This window comes from Diaporthe amygdali (genome assembly GCF_026229845.1).
Source record: "Diaporthe amygdali strain CAA958 chromosome Unknown NODE_24_length_778219_cov_64_757418, whole genome shotgun sequence".
NCBI lineage: Eukaryota > Fungi > Ascomycota > Sordariomycetes > Diaporthales > Diaporthaceae > Diaporthe > Diaporthe amygdali.
Window position 1 is genome coordinate 301972 of NW_026517044.1, and position 13030 is coordinate 315001.

The following is a 13030-nucleotide window of genomic DNA, read 5'->3' on the forward strand; positions in this document are numbered from 1 at the left end:
CTGTAGACTTGGGCACATCATTGTCAAAAAGCAGTGTTGTCTGGATATCGTAGGCCTGATAATCAACAAATCGCATCTAATCTTTCAGCTGTAGTATGATACTGATGTAGTTCGCGCTGGCTGACACCGAACGAAAAATCAGGGTCTGGATCAGCTGAGGCTCAAAATGCCAAGTGACGTCACTCAGTGGCTCTTGGCACCAACGATGGCCCAGCCTGGCCAGCTACTCAACGTCGCATCACGGTCGCAGTCGTTCGTCATGGGGCTTGCCAGCCTGCCAGCACGACCAAGGCGCGCCAGGGGTGCAGGCAAGATTTCCAAGTTTTGGTCTTATCAAAGCTTTGGACTTGCCTGAGTGAGTGGGCTTAGCAGATGACTCGGTTGGACGGCCCGCTCCGTGCCCTGAGCTCCGTGTGGTCTGGAACATGCAGAGCTCTGGAACGATATCGTGGGCATAAGTTGATCTCTCCACTATTCTTCGCCTAGATGATATCTGACCCTTGATATTACGCTTGCCCTGCTACATGACAGACACGATAACTTCTCGGGTTATTGATCGTGGATAGATCGTCAACTTGAGTCCATCAGCCCTTGAGGCCAGGCAACAGACCACACCACTGAGTCTTGCGGAGGCCATCACGTCGACAAGATGCGCATATTCCTCGAAAGAATCACGCTCACGTTGGTGAACGTATTCCGTAAGTCCATTTCCCCAGACACCCCTCTCCCCTCCCTACCAGCTCAACCCCACTGACACCCCCCAAAGTACCGCCCCTCTCAGTGATGCTCGTCGCAGGCGTAGGCATGGACGCCCTAGTGAACACGCTCTGGTTCCTCTGTGGCGTGATACCGGGCCACATCCACGGCTTCTACGTGACGTGGACGTACTTCTCGCGCAAGAAGAAGGTGAAGAAGGGCCGCTACCCGGGCGGGCCGAAGCCCTTCATCTACAGCCGCCGCGTCATCAACGGCGACGCCAGCGACGAGCGCGTGCGCCAGCTGTGGAGGGCCGAGCAGCGCGCCCGCGAGGACGCCGAGCTGCGGAAGCAGGCCAGTCGGCGCTCTGGGTTTGGTCTAGGGGGAGCCACCCCTTCTCGGAGGGCGTCAAGGAGGTCTGAGTTCTGATCCGTGGGATTTTGGGAGGATGGTGCATAGGATCTGAGAAGGTCGGCGAGGATTTCGTGATGCCATTCCATTGATGATGTAAGATACCCACGAGCTTGTCTACTGTTGTTTACATTTGTACAGGGCAAGCTGTCGACCCTTGAGGCACTGTCCTTCGCCATGGGGCCATACTTTCGGTTGGGGACAGTAGATCTACCATGTTTACTCATAAACAATTCCTTATCAAACAACTTCCAGGTGACAATGATAGCTTCTGTGAAGATTATGGTCTTGAGATGCAGCATTTTACCGGGATCATATAATGTTGGCTATGGTGCCACACGAGCTCAAGGCATGGCTTCGGTCTCGGGAAATATCAGTTCTGGGATTAGGCAATTTTAAGGTAGGTGGTCGCTTGTGTTTTGAAATAGACTCATCCTTCTGAATGGCTTCAGGCATGTTGAAGATGTTCAATTCAGGGTATCTAGCAAGCCTACGACTCCAATTCCAGCATCTATTTCCCCAGCAAAAGTATCTTCGATGGGTCCTGCTACAAAAGCAAACTCACTTCTTCACCAACTTGTACTTGCCGCCAACAACCTCCAGCTCCCCAAGCTCCACCTTCTCCGCCAGAAACTCCTGCAGGTCCTGGTCGCTCCAGGAAAACCCATCCGCGATCAGCATTCTCATCATCATAGCCAACTGCCCCAACGGTGCGTTGGGCATAGAGTTGGTCAGCATACCCACGATGAACTGCCAGTACATGGCCCTCCTCTCGTTCTCCTTGGCGTCCATGGCGCTCGTCGTGCCCGCCCGCTTAAGGGTGGTCGGCTTGCCGCCCGGCTGTGCCCCGTGGTCATCTTGCATGACTGCCGGTGCCGAAGCGGCAGGGTGGAGTTCAGGCCTGGTGAGAGGCTGATCTCTGCGCTCGAGCACGACAAATGTATCTTGATCGTGGGGGTAGCGGCCGAGGACTTGTTTAGATTCCCAGAACTCGAGAGCTTGTAGGACGAGCTCCTCGTCCATCTGGAGGTGCTCCTGGACTTCTTGGATGGTCCGGTGAGCTGGACTGCTGTGCTCTCCGCTTTCCGTATCATCTTGATCCTGGAATGCATAGATGACGGCCGCCTCAAAAGTTTTACACTCGACATTGACGGTACGGTCTTCAAGCTCCAGTTCAACAGTGGCTTGGCCCAGCTGGTTCAACCAGGTGAGTTTTCGTGCTGACTTCAGATATTCGTAGCCCATTCCGTACCTCTCCTGTTGTTCTGCGACAGGCGGCGGGAGAGTGAAAGTCTCCTGGACGATGTTTGGCCAGTAGAGACGGGATAGAATGCGTGCTTGATATGGCAGCAGGCCTTGTTTCTCTTCGTCGATATCCAGCTGCTGACCGACGCTGACATACGCGGGTGTAGGCGTCGGCGTACCGAACACACGAGGGGCCTGAGTTGGCTGGCCCAACTCTACCAACCGGATCATGCTGTCGACTTTGCGGGAGTCAAAGATGTCTTTAATCATGACCTCGCAATTTTGGAGGGCAGATTCGCCGAACCGCTTCTTCAGAAGGTCCAGCACCTTTTGCTCCTGCGCGAATCCTGTCTGCGTGGATAGCAGATTGTCCGCGATGATTGTCTGGAACTCCTTGATGAAGACATCTTCGGCTCCAAGAGTGCTGATCAGCGTGCCAATAACGTCCTCGGACCTGGGACGTTTGTAATTGACACCTGCGTCAACGGGATCAGGCACCCATTTCATGTCGTCCCAATCTAGGTCTTCGTCGTCAACTTCTACCCGCCGTTGTTGATCCGGATCGTTAAGAAGTATGGCAAGTTCGACCAGCTTGCCGCCGCCCTCGGTGCCGGATCCCATCTCCTTGGGAGAAGACGTGCCCTTCTGGGCCTCCTCCACCTCCTCTGGGCTGGCGAGCAAGCCTGTGACCACAATACGGACGGCATCTTCTCGCTGGATCAGATAAAGTTGGAGTGACGGGACTACCCGGCTCAGAAGCACCTTAGAATGATCCAAAGCGTGAAAAGTACGAATCATGGAGATGTAAACTCGCAATATGTCTAGTGTGGACCGGGCAGGGTGTAAAAGTCGCTTTTGGAGCGCCGCAGAAAAGGAGTCTGTCAATTGCCGCCGCCGTTCAGGGGTAGTGACACTGGCCTTGAGGTCATCTAGGGCTCCCTTGCTGGATGGCCACTGGAGAACAATGTCGAACAACTCCGAGATCCGCAGCCCAGCAATGTGACCGATAGCAACTTCCTTCCACTGCTGAAGTTCTGCCAGGGGCACAGCGATCTTCGCTTTTGAACCAGACCCGTCGGTACGACTGCGTACCTCCAAAGCTAGGCGAGCGAAGTGGTTCTCTATCCAGTGGCAGAGAGTCACAATACACCAAGATGTTTGAGTGAGGTTCATGGACTTGGCCACGCCTTTGTCCAGGCCAGCAAGGCCTCGAGTGTTTCCTGGAGAGATTTTCCAGACTTTTGCATAGGACCGACGGACGTACTCTCGCATGTTTCGATCCATGACCTCGGCGAACAAGCCTTGAAAACCCTCGCCCGCAAGTCCAACCTGTGACAGAGCCTCGACCAGGTGCAAGAGCCGCCCTCTTGCATTATCGGCCTCACTGCTGTCCGCTCTTACATCCTCATGGCTACTGAGCTTAGGCTCGGCCTTGGGTAATTGGAGTGTTTGTTCCGTGAGAACATCCAGTACTACGCGTAGCGATGGCATGATTGGACCAGCTGAGTTGCTGATCAGTGCATGTATATCTCGTCGGAACCTAGTCACTATGGCCTCTGAGCTCCTGGCCAGTGCCCTTGGGTGGTCTCTGCGCTGGACTCCGCGCAGTATCAAGGACAGGGAGTAGAAGTACCACCGCAACGCAGCCTCCAGTATGTGCACTGCATTCTCGATGATAACAAGATGATCGTTGTAAAACTTCGTCTTGTCCTGACTCCTCGAGATGCCGGTGGCAGGTATTGTGGCCAGTAGAGGGTCTACGTGCTGAATGAAATGCCGTCTAGCTTGATGGCTATGCCAGACCAGGATGGTGTGGTCATGGCCGGTCCCTAGCTGAGGAACCTGCAGCACCACCTGAAGCGCGGCATTGAATGCGACCTCATCCTCATGGGACTGGAATGGCGATTCCGGAGGCAGAACCCCGAACGAGTCTTGGCCCGACGCAGAAGTTGGCAGCTGCAACGCCGTGGTGACAGTGTGCCAAGCGCGGTTGAAGGTGGTCTGCTCATCTGCACCTCTGAAAACACCTGGACCAGCATTCTGGTCGGGAATGTGCCTCTGAGACGTCAAAGGAGCCAGGAGGAACGAGGCCGTGACGGGGGAAAGAATCTTGGATGACTCTGCATGATGCCCAGAGAATGGCTGGGATGTGTTGGATTGTGGTGTCGACAGCGAGGTTTCAGTAGGAAACACAGACCGGAAGACCTGGCTCCTTTTCGCCCTCCACTGAGAGCGGGGAGACTGTGCGACTTGGGTGGCCATGCTGCCCTTGTGTGTGCGTGTGTGTGCTAGCAGGGTGACGGACTGGTGACCACCTGCAGATGAGACTCGAATGCTGCAGCAAATGAGCCTGAATCACTAGCAAGGACCGCTCGGCATGGCTGGGATGAGTCTCTCTCCCTTCTCCTCCAGGAACCTGTCCCTTGTGTAGAGGCAGTCGGTCGGTCAGCGCGGTCCAATCCTCCTCGACGCCGCTGGAGATAGTGGACAGCAACCACCCTCACAATATGCAGAGAGGTGCCTCCTCAAACACAGACCGACAGACGTTGCTTGGTTGGCCAGTCTTGATGCGGGAGTTCCAGTTCCTCACGCCAATGTGCGATGCAATCTTGATGCAGTTCGATGCAATCCTTTCGCATCCCGCGCCTGTCGAAGCTGAGATGTGGCGAGTCATGCAACCCAAGGTCATTTGTCAAATCTGCAGGTTCTGATCTGGTGGTCGGTGGTTGGCGGTGGCCACAGTGATGGTTATGGTGGTGGGGGGGGTGTTTGATGTTTGAGGATGTGCTGGCGTTGATGATGATGGATGTTGATGGGTGGTAGTGGTGGTGGTGGTGTTGGTGTTGAATGTTGATGTTGACTCGTTGCCCCGTGCGTGGAGCTAGGCTAGACGCCTGTCGCGACTGCCAACTCGTGCTGGTGTAACTGCAGCCAGTGCGCTATGTAGCAAGTCAATTAAGCGCCCGCGCTTAAGGTCTGCCCTGCCTGCACCTGTCTGCACCTGTCTGTGCTTGCATCTGGCCCACTCGGAACGCTGGGCCCCACTCCAAACCCCAACTAACATCCCAATCCCATCATCGAGCCTCTCTCTGCTCCGTCCCTGCCTCCCTCCAACTTTCAACGTCTGCCATCCGTGCTCATCCTCACCGCCGCGTGATATCCTCGACTCACGCATCGCAGGCATGTCCACCCTGCCAATGCGTCGATGCTCAGCACAGTTTTTGTCATGCGAGATGCAGCCGCTGCGTTAGCTTCCCCGTCAACGCCAGCCTCTGTCGTCTGGACCTGCTCCGTATCTACCGACCTGCCTGACATGGTTGGTCTTGCTCCTGGGACAAGAATCAAGAACCAAGGACCCGACACCTTCCATGGCCTTAGCAAGAACTTGTTGACTTTGGACTGATCCTGTACTCCCAGTCTCGGCCCGTCACTTGCGCACCGACTAGATCACCTCTATTCAAATGGTGGCCAGCCCATGATGGCACGCATGTGTGGGATAGTGTCAGAACCTTACGATACCGTTAGAGCATCTGGATCACCACTGATTCGCGCTCGAGCCGCCAGCGGGTCATTTTGCAAGCCACGACGTCTCCTTCTGCTCCATCCATCGCGTGCTGTCTGACAGAAGGAGCAATAGTCTCTGAGATCGCCAAGAAATGCCACAACGGCGACGCTTCATGGCCGTTGACTTTTCACGGGGAGCCTTGTCAAAACTACTAGCAATTCGGTTAATCAACTAGCCGTCGAGTCAGACATCAATCCTCATTCGTGGTGGAACACTGTGCTGTCACGATTATGACACTCGACTCCGAACTGCACATGTCCCGGGCCCACGCCAGGCTCAATCGATCAATCACGCCCCTCGACTTCCAATCACTTGGTGACTTGGGGGGCACCTGGACATGGGGCTCCCAAGATCGACGAGGGGAGCACCTCTTTCGCGAGCATCGGCCAAACGGGTCGCTCCTACAGCCCTCGAGGTTGTCATGCATGGGCTGGCAACCCAGCCATGGAACTCGTCAGCCAACGACAGTGCTAACCTCGAACCATCCCCTTCAAATGTTTTCCCCGTGGATTTTGCATTGGGTGTACTATGCCGTTCTTGTAGGCTCTCTTTTCTGTCGCCACGCCTTTGGTCACCTCGTCACATATGCCCTGCATAAAGCGCAGTGTTTAGGGACTTTGAAGAAACTGTGAACAACGTGTTGCACGCCACAGCACCTCTCATGCAGAAAAAGATATCTCATGATCTCTCTCTCCTGAAGGAGCGATGGCACTGTAGCAATCAGGGCTTTGACGAGTCGTGTTTTAATTTCCTCCCTTCCTGACAACTTCAAACCCCGAGGTGGGAAAAAAAGCTTCCTGTACATGGTGTGGCAGAGTCCATTCGACGACGGTCAACTACTTCATTCACACACGGACATCCTGACAGATTGTTATTCAAGCATGTGTAGACGACTGTGTTACATCAAAGCGTTACGATAGATGTCGCCGTCTAGGGTCCCTGGCTCACCCTCGGGGCTCAGCCGGGCCCGGAGAGGTCCTATCGTCGCCGGTTCGGTTCCTATGCCAGCATCCCTGGGAATGGAAATGATAGACACGAGGGCCACAAAACAAGCTGGACTTGTCGGTTGCCATGGGACTGTGACCACGCCATCCCAACAGTGTACCTCGGTGTTGACCTAGCGAACGATCACCTGGGTGAGCTCAGCAAGCAAACACCATCAGTAGATCTGCTCGCTGATTCCCACGGTGACAGAGGGGGTTGACTGGCCACCATGGCGTCTAATCAGTGGAGAGAGGCCACCGTTTGGCATTTGGCTGGTCAACGTGGTCTCCCAGCCCCGACTGAAACACGCATTTCGAGCTTGCGTGACGTGCTGGCATTTCAGGTCTCTCTGGATGCGACCATTACTTCATTGGTTAAAGGACAGAATGTTCATTTTTGTGGGCGTCAGTCATCTGTGTGTCATTGGCATCAAGTTGCCAAAGACATGGAACGGTCGCAATGACGCAGAACCACAGCAAAGCGATACCCACTCACTACCCGCGTCCTTCCGTCGTTCGGTACATGCTCTCACATCACGATCGCAAACTCGTCACACTTCCGTCCACTGCCAGTCTCGCATTTAAACACTAATTTCGTTGCTGCGAAGCAGGCGTGGACGGGGCGTCTTGTGGAGGTTCAGCACATAAAAAGTAACATAGGCCCTAATGTGTTTCGATATCGACACACCCTCACTAGGGTCTTGCTTGATCCAGGACCAGTCCCTGCTCCGTGCTCAAGCTGTTCCACTGGCAAGCATCCCCAGCAGGTCTGATGTAACCCTGGCGACTGCTATTGTCGAGTCTCGTTGCAGGGAATTCTGTTGCCTGGAAGTCTCGTCCACACGACGATCGATTCCTAGTGGGCTGCTTTATTTTAGATCACATCGTCGACCGCCTTGTCTCGCAGTCGTGTACGACATATCACCCGAGATCACTCAATCATCCTCCGCAGCGGGCCGTCGGTTGTGCCTCACCATCACTCCGTTAGCCACCGCTTTCTGCCCAGACACCCGTCACGCGAAGGAGCTAACGCGGCGACAAAAATAACAAAGCCACATGGCCACGATGCACGTCGGTAGCCACCATGCCAGAAGGCCACTCGCTTACCGTGGGCTTATCATGCGCCTCTACTGCCCACAACAGACTGTGGGATGGGATGGATGGCAGTCTATTGCCAAGGAGGTGGTGATGACCCCGGCATCAATTGCAAGCCTTCCCGACGATAGCAATGGAGATTAGGTGCTGACGATGCATTTCTACTGCTGAGGTGCATCCCCTGAAACCGATATGGACATCGCGGTATGGACCTTTTGGTGAACTCCACAGATCGTACGATAGGCAGCCACAAGTGAAAATGGCCTGGCCAGCATCGTCATAAGCGGTATTGTCATTAATAAACCCCGGGCTGGGTACACTGAGGGGAAATCTCGCATGAAATCCTCACAATGCGGCTGCGCGGTGTGATAGACTCAACCTCTGCACATCAAGCGATCACGTTCGGATATTTTAGCTGCAGTTCCACTGGCGCAGCCAAATATGCGCTGCAACCGTCCTCTGCTTCTGTAGGGCTTCGAAAGTCCTGGGCGGACTTGGTGGTCCCAAGACGTCGGTTATGCAGCAGCCAATGACGGTCGGTTGATCACCGTGTAGCCAGTCTCTAGTCCAAACATTGGGAGCATCAGGGCTCTGGTACCCATCCGGTTGGGATGCGGTCTAACCGCAAGGCCCACAACCCCACACCGCCCTGGGGACTCGGAGTCGGGACAATAGAGCCGGCGATTTGCAGCGGACGAACACAATGTCATGTCCTGCACGTCGTTTACCGGTCCAACAAGGTCCTGTATCACCTATTCCAAGTTGAGAAGCTCGCTCGCTCGAACCTCGGATCCACAGGATATCCAGCCAGTGGTTACATCCGGGCAGTGTCTACCCAGGACATCCAAGGAGTGTCCTGCGTGTCCGCACATCGCAGGCATGGACTAGACCGCAGTGGGCTCGAGCCAACATCCTGCTCCAGCTTCGATGGCATGATGATCGCATTCGCGAATGCTAGTTGCGGGTCCGAGACATCGTCGGAGATGCTGGGCGCTGGGATACAGGTCCAGCCACCTAGGCTACGCGACAGTGCCACTGTTACTGTCCCTATTTCCTGAAGCAAGCCACAGCACAGAAGTGGAGTTGACAGGTCGAGTGACAGCCTTCTTCCGTGCACGATCTTCGTTCACTATTTCGATTTGGGCTGCAAATTGTCAGCCACACCGTCACAACAGCAGCCGTTCTTAGCATCGATCTGCGCTGTTGAGAAGCACTGACGCGACTGGCGTTGCTTGATGTGTAGCAGCTTGACTCACTGGGGCCATTAAGATAACACAAGAGGTGCCCAGAATGGTAAAAATATAAGCTGATAAGGCGGGAAGCTATCCGGCCAGCTCACCGGCCAGCCAAACTGACTTACCAGGCCTTCAGGCGGGCATGCTCGCAGGCCCGGAAATACAAATAGATGAAGAAATGGAATTGGTCACCACTACCCACACAGCAGTATCGTATCCATTCAGGATGGCTTTTGGGTGAACAGGTCGTTCAGTCGGTGGTCCGGACATGGCTAGTGCACTGTGCCCGGCTACGGGCACGGATAACGATGTCCGCGTCCGCGTCCGCGGCAGCCCGGCGAAACGGCTGTCAGACGAGGGCCGTGGGGACGCCGTTGATGCCGGGAGATGACACTGCTCTGGCATTGCAGCCTACTACGACGGCGGTGCCATGTTGCACCGAGCACGGCCTCATTGCATCTCAACGGCGTCGTATCGTGTCATGACGCCTCCAGATCCAGACGCCATTGACGACTGCTAAACCGCCACAAATGCGTGTCGGTGATTTGCCAAGGACGCCCCATTTGTGTGCACAGTACAGAGCTGTGCGGTACACGCTAGGCTATCTGACCATCAAGGGTCCTTGACGGCCCTACTGTGCTGGGACAACCCTTGTCGGTAGTGCCTTGAGGCGCCGGCTCGTCTATTCCCTAACTTAGCTGTTCGGGAACGTTGGCCGTACTGGCCGGCTTGGACGCACTAAGGTCGGCGCAAACTCACGATCCGTCTGGGCCCCCGCCGCCCCATTATGGAGTGACAGCTGTGCTAGCCGTCTTCCATTAGCCGCGCACTGGGCTGGGCTGGCTGGGTGATAGCAGCGATAATTTTGGTGGGGCGTTGCACAACGGTGACCTTCTCGCTGGGGCTGCAGCTAGAAAGTCACCGTTGCAGGCAGGCTTCTAAATCTATTTCCGTCTCGGCTGTACCACCTCAGCTTCTGCCTGTGTTACCTGCCACCAACACACTGCCTGCCAGGTAGACAGCACCTCACACATCCACTTCGCCCGTCACCGCCGCGAAGAGCGGAACTCTAGATGACGGAATTACTGGTGAACCAACGGGTTTCCAGGGACAAGGTCATGACTTCCCCGACCTGCAGCATCGAAACGAATCGCCATGGTCATCCCCCACAACTGCAGCCGATTCATTGCATCTCCCATCCAGACTCGATCGAAGCCCCTCCCCTGTCTGGCGGTCGATACCCGCCAAACAGGACGAATGGGAGTGCTAACAGTGAATTTTGCCCATTTTGCCCATTTTCAATGTCAACTGCGTCCACTCATAGCCACGCACCCAATCTTTAGTCGATGACACCCCCTCTGCCCCCTGCATTCGCTCTTACCAAGTTCTGCAGTAGTCTCTTCAGCGTCACAGAGGGGCCAGCGCCTACTTGTCATCTGTCCGTTCTAGAGTCCTTGTCGGCGTCGCGGGTGTTGCGGCCCCTCCAGTACCTGGTCCACATACCAAGTACACATTGTCTTCACTGGGTATTCATGTACTACCTAGCTACTACAAACCCATCACACGCCCCCCCCCCCCTGCTCAGATCCCCTTGCGTTGATTGGATCCTCCAAGCGACCTTGCTGCAGACGCTACTACTTCCCAAATGCCACCAATAGGGAAACTCGTGCGAGCAGCCTTAAGACGGTATGTCTGCCATCCCCACACCAGGCGGCCGACTCTTGTCTTGGTATCCACACCCACATGGTGATGGTGATAACTGGTAGGGTCATCGCCGGGTCTCTCTCTGTGCGTGTTCTTGTCGCGGTAGGATCAGGGGCCGTCATCCATTCGCCAGCCCCCTCACCCCCGCAGACAGATAGACAGGAAGAACCTCCGCGAACTAGGCAGGTGATGCTCCCGTTCGAACGGTGCAAAAGGCTCAAATTAGCCGACAAACCCCCAGCCGCCAGCCACAAGTCCCTCCTTCCCGCGGCTTGGCAGATCTCGTCAGACACTACGGAAATGTTCGTGGTGATGGGGAGAGACTAGCGGGGAGTGGGACGAGCGACGAGGTAGGACCAGAGCCTGACTGACGTTGTGACGGTCCACAGGGCTGACCTAAATTTGGGACGCCACGTGGTGGGGTCGCGGTGCCAGCCGGGCCAAGAGCAAGACACACCGCAGGGTCGCAGCAAGCGGCCGGCTCAAATCTGCGCGCAACGACCGAGGGGGCCAGCTTCTGCATCCGAGTGGGGTACGAGGTGGCACAGAATGCAAAGAGTAGATACATACGGTACACATGTAACTCGCAACCAGCAGCCCGGCGCAACGTGACGTTGACGGTGTTGGTGTTGGGGGACCGGGGGAAAGGGGCCTTCCGCGTACAGCATGGCCCGGGCTTCTCCAGCGCGGGTTGGCCGTGACCCTTCGTGATGACAGACACGCACGACTGCCGCCGCCGTGCATCTGTATATCTATCTGCTGCAGCCGGTGCACGCAGGTATGCATGCGGGCGGGCGTGCGGGCGTCGCGGGCGTGCATGCCGTACACATGGTTCCGTCGCATCGATGCGACCAAATCGTCCTCGTGTAAGTGCGAAGTGTGTGAGAGAGTTGCGCGTGTGAAGTTGCATGTGTGGGTGGGTGGGTCTGCCATGGCCGGCCATTGTCGTGGCCCCGGCCAATTCCTCACCGAGGCGCTACTAACGACTGCCAACTACTTCTTTGGTCTTACTGGGCTCCCTGACTGGCTGGGCTGGACTGGGACTGGGACTGGGCTGGGCGCCTGCTGTGCTGACTGAACTGTGTGCTACTGTGGTATTACCCACAGTTGCAGCAGCCCGGCAAGGCCATGATCCGATCCGGCGCGACGAGCAGGCAAGCCCGGTCCAAATCACCCCTAGGCACTGTAGGGGGCCACGTGCTGCAGCACTCACGACCACGTGCAGGAGGATGCGAGCGTGCGGATATTACCCCGTCGCTGTTGAGCGGGAGGATTTTCCAAGGGGGGAGGGGTGGCAGTCAATTAGTGAGTGTGTGAGTGAGAGTGAGAGTCGAGTGCGAGGAAAATCACACCCGGCTCCCCCTAGGTGCAGATTCATAATACCACGGTAAGCCAGGCGCGGGTTCCGACTTGGGCAAGAGGAGGGGGGGTTGCAAGGGAAACGTGAAAACGAGAGTGAGAAAAACGTGGAAAATAGCTTGGCGTGCTTGCGAGATGGTGTGTAAGAAAACAAGGATGAGTGAGCTTTTCTTCCACTTTGGGTGAGTTGTACCAGAGGTAGAGAACCTTTGTTTTGTTGGCGGCTCTCCCACACCAAAGAAACAGGCCCCCCCCCTCCCCGGGGGAGAGAAACAATATGTGTGTGCTTATGTGGTTGACGTGGGGTGATGGAGGGGGGTGGACAGCCTCGAAAGCTGCGGCGCAGGCGTGCAACAGAAGCACGTCAGCGGCAGAGAAGCTGCTGTCTCTCTCGCCCACCCCCTCCCAACTGGGCTGCATTCTCTGCTTACATTCTCGCTTCTGCTGCTGCTGCTGTTGGCGCACGTGGGAAAAGATGGGTGTAAGGGGCCACAAGGGGGTGCGCAGCATGCGTGTGATAGATTGAGAGTGTGGGTGGGATGAAAGAGCGGAGTGGAGAGATTTCTAACTGCTGAATTGCGCCGCACACGTATACAATCGTCTCATGTTGCAACACATGCAAGAATGCATGCAGCAGAACAAAGAAGAAAGAAGGCAGAGAAGAATTCCCCGGTGCGGCGGCGAGGCTGCGACATGGGGCCATCGTAACCCCCGACCCTGCTCGGCCCAAAAGAGAC

General features: G+C 55.8%; 2 protein-coding genes across 2 annotated transcripts; one reads left to right on the forward strand and one right to left on the reverse strand.

Annotated features, from left to right (window-relative positions):
- Positions 1-649: 649 nt before the first annotated feature.
- J7T55_010718 (uncharacterized protein) lies at positions 650-1125 on the forward strand (the record flags this gene model as incomplete). Its single annotated transcript, XM_053130816.1, has 2 exons — positions 650-698; positions 767-1125. The coding sequence occupies 2 exons, from the start codon at positions 650-652 to the stop codon at positions 1123-1125; spliced, it is 408 nt and encodes a 135-aa protein (XP_052990999.1).
- A 543-nt stretch (positions 1126-1668) lies between these two features.
- Positions 1669-4614, reverse strand: J7T55_010719 (uncharacterized protein; the record flags this gene model as incomplete). Its single annotated transcript, XM_053130817.1, has 1 exon — positions 1669-4614. One exon carries the CDS (start codon positions 4612-4614, stop codon positions 1669-1671), a length of 2946 nt encoding a protein of 981 aa, XP_052991000.1.
- Between the last annotated feature and the right edge of the window lie 8416 nt (positions 4615-13030).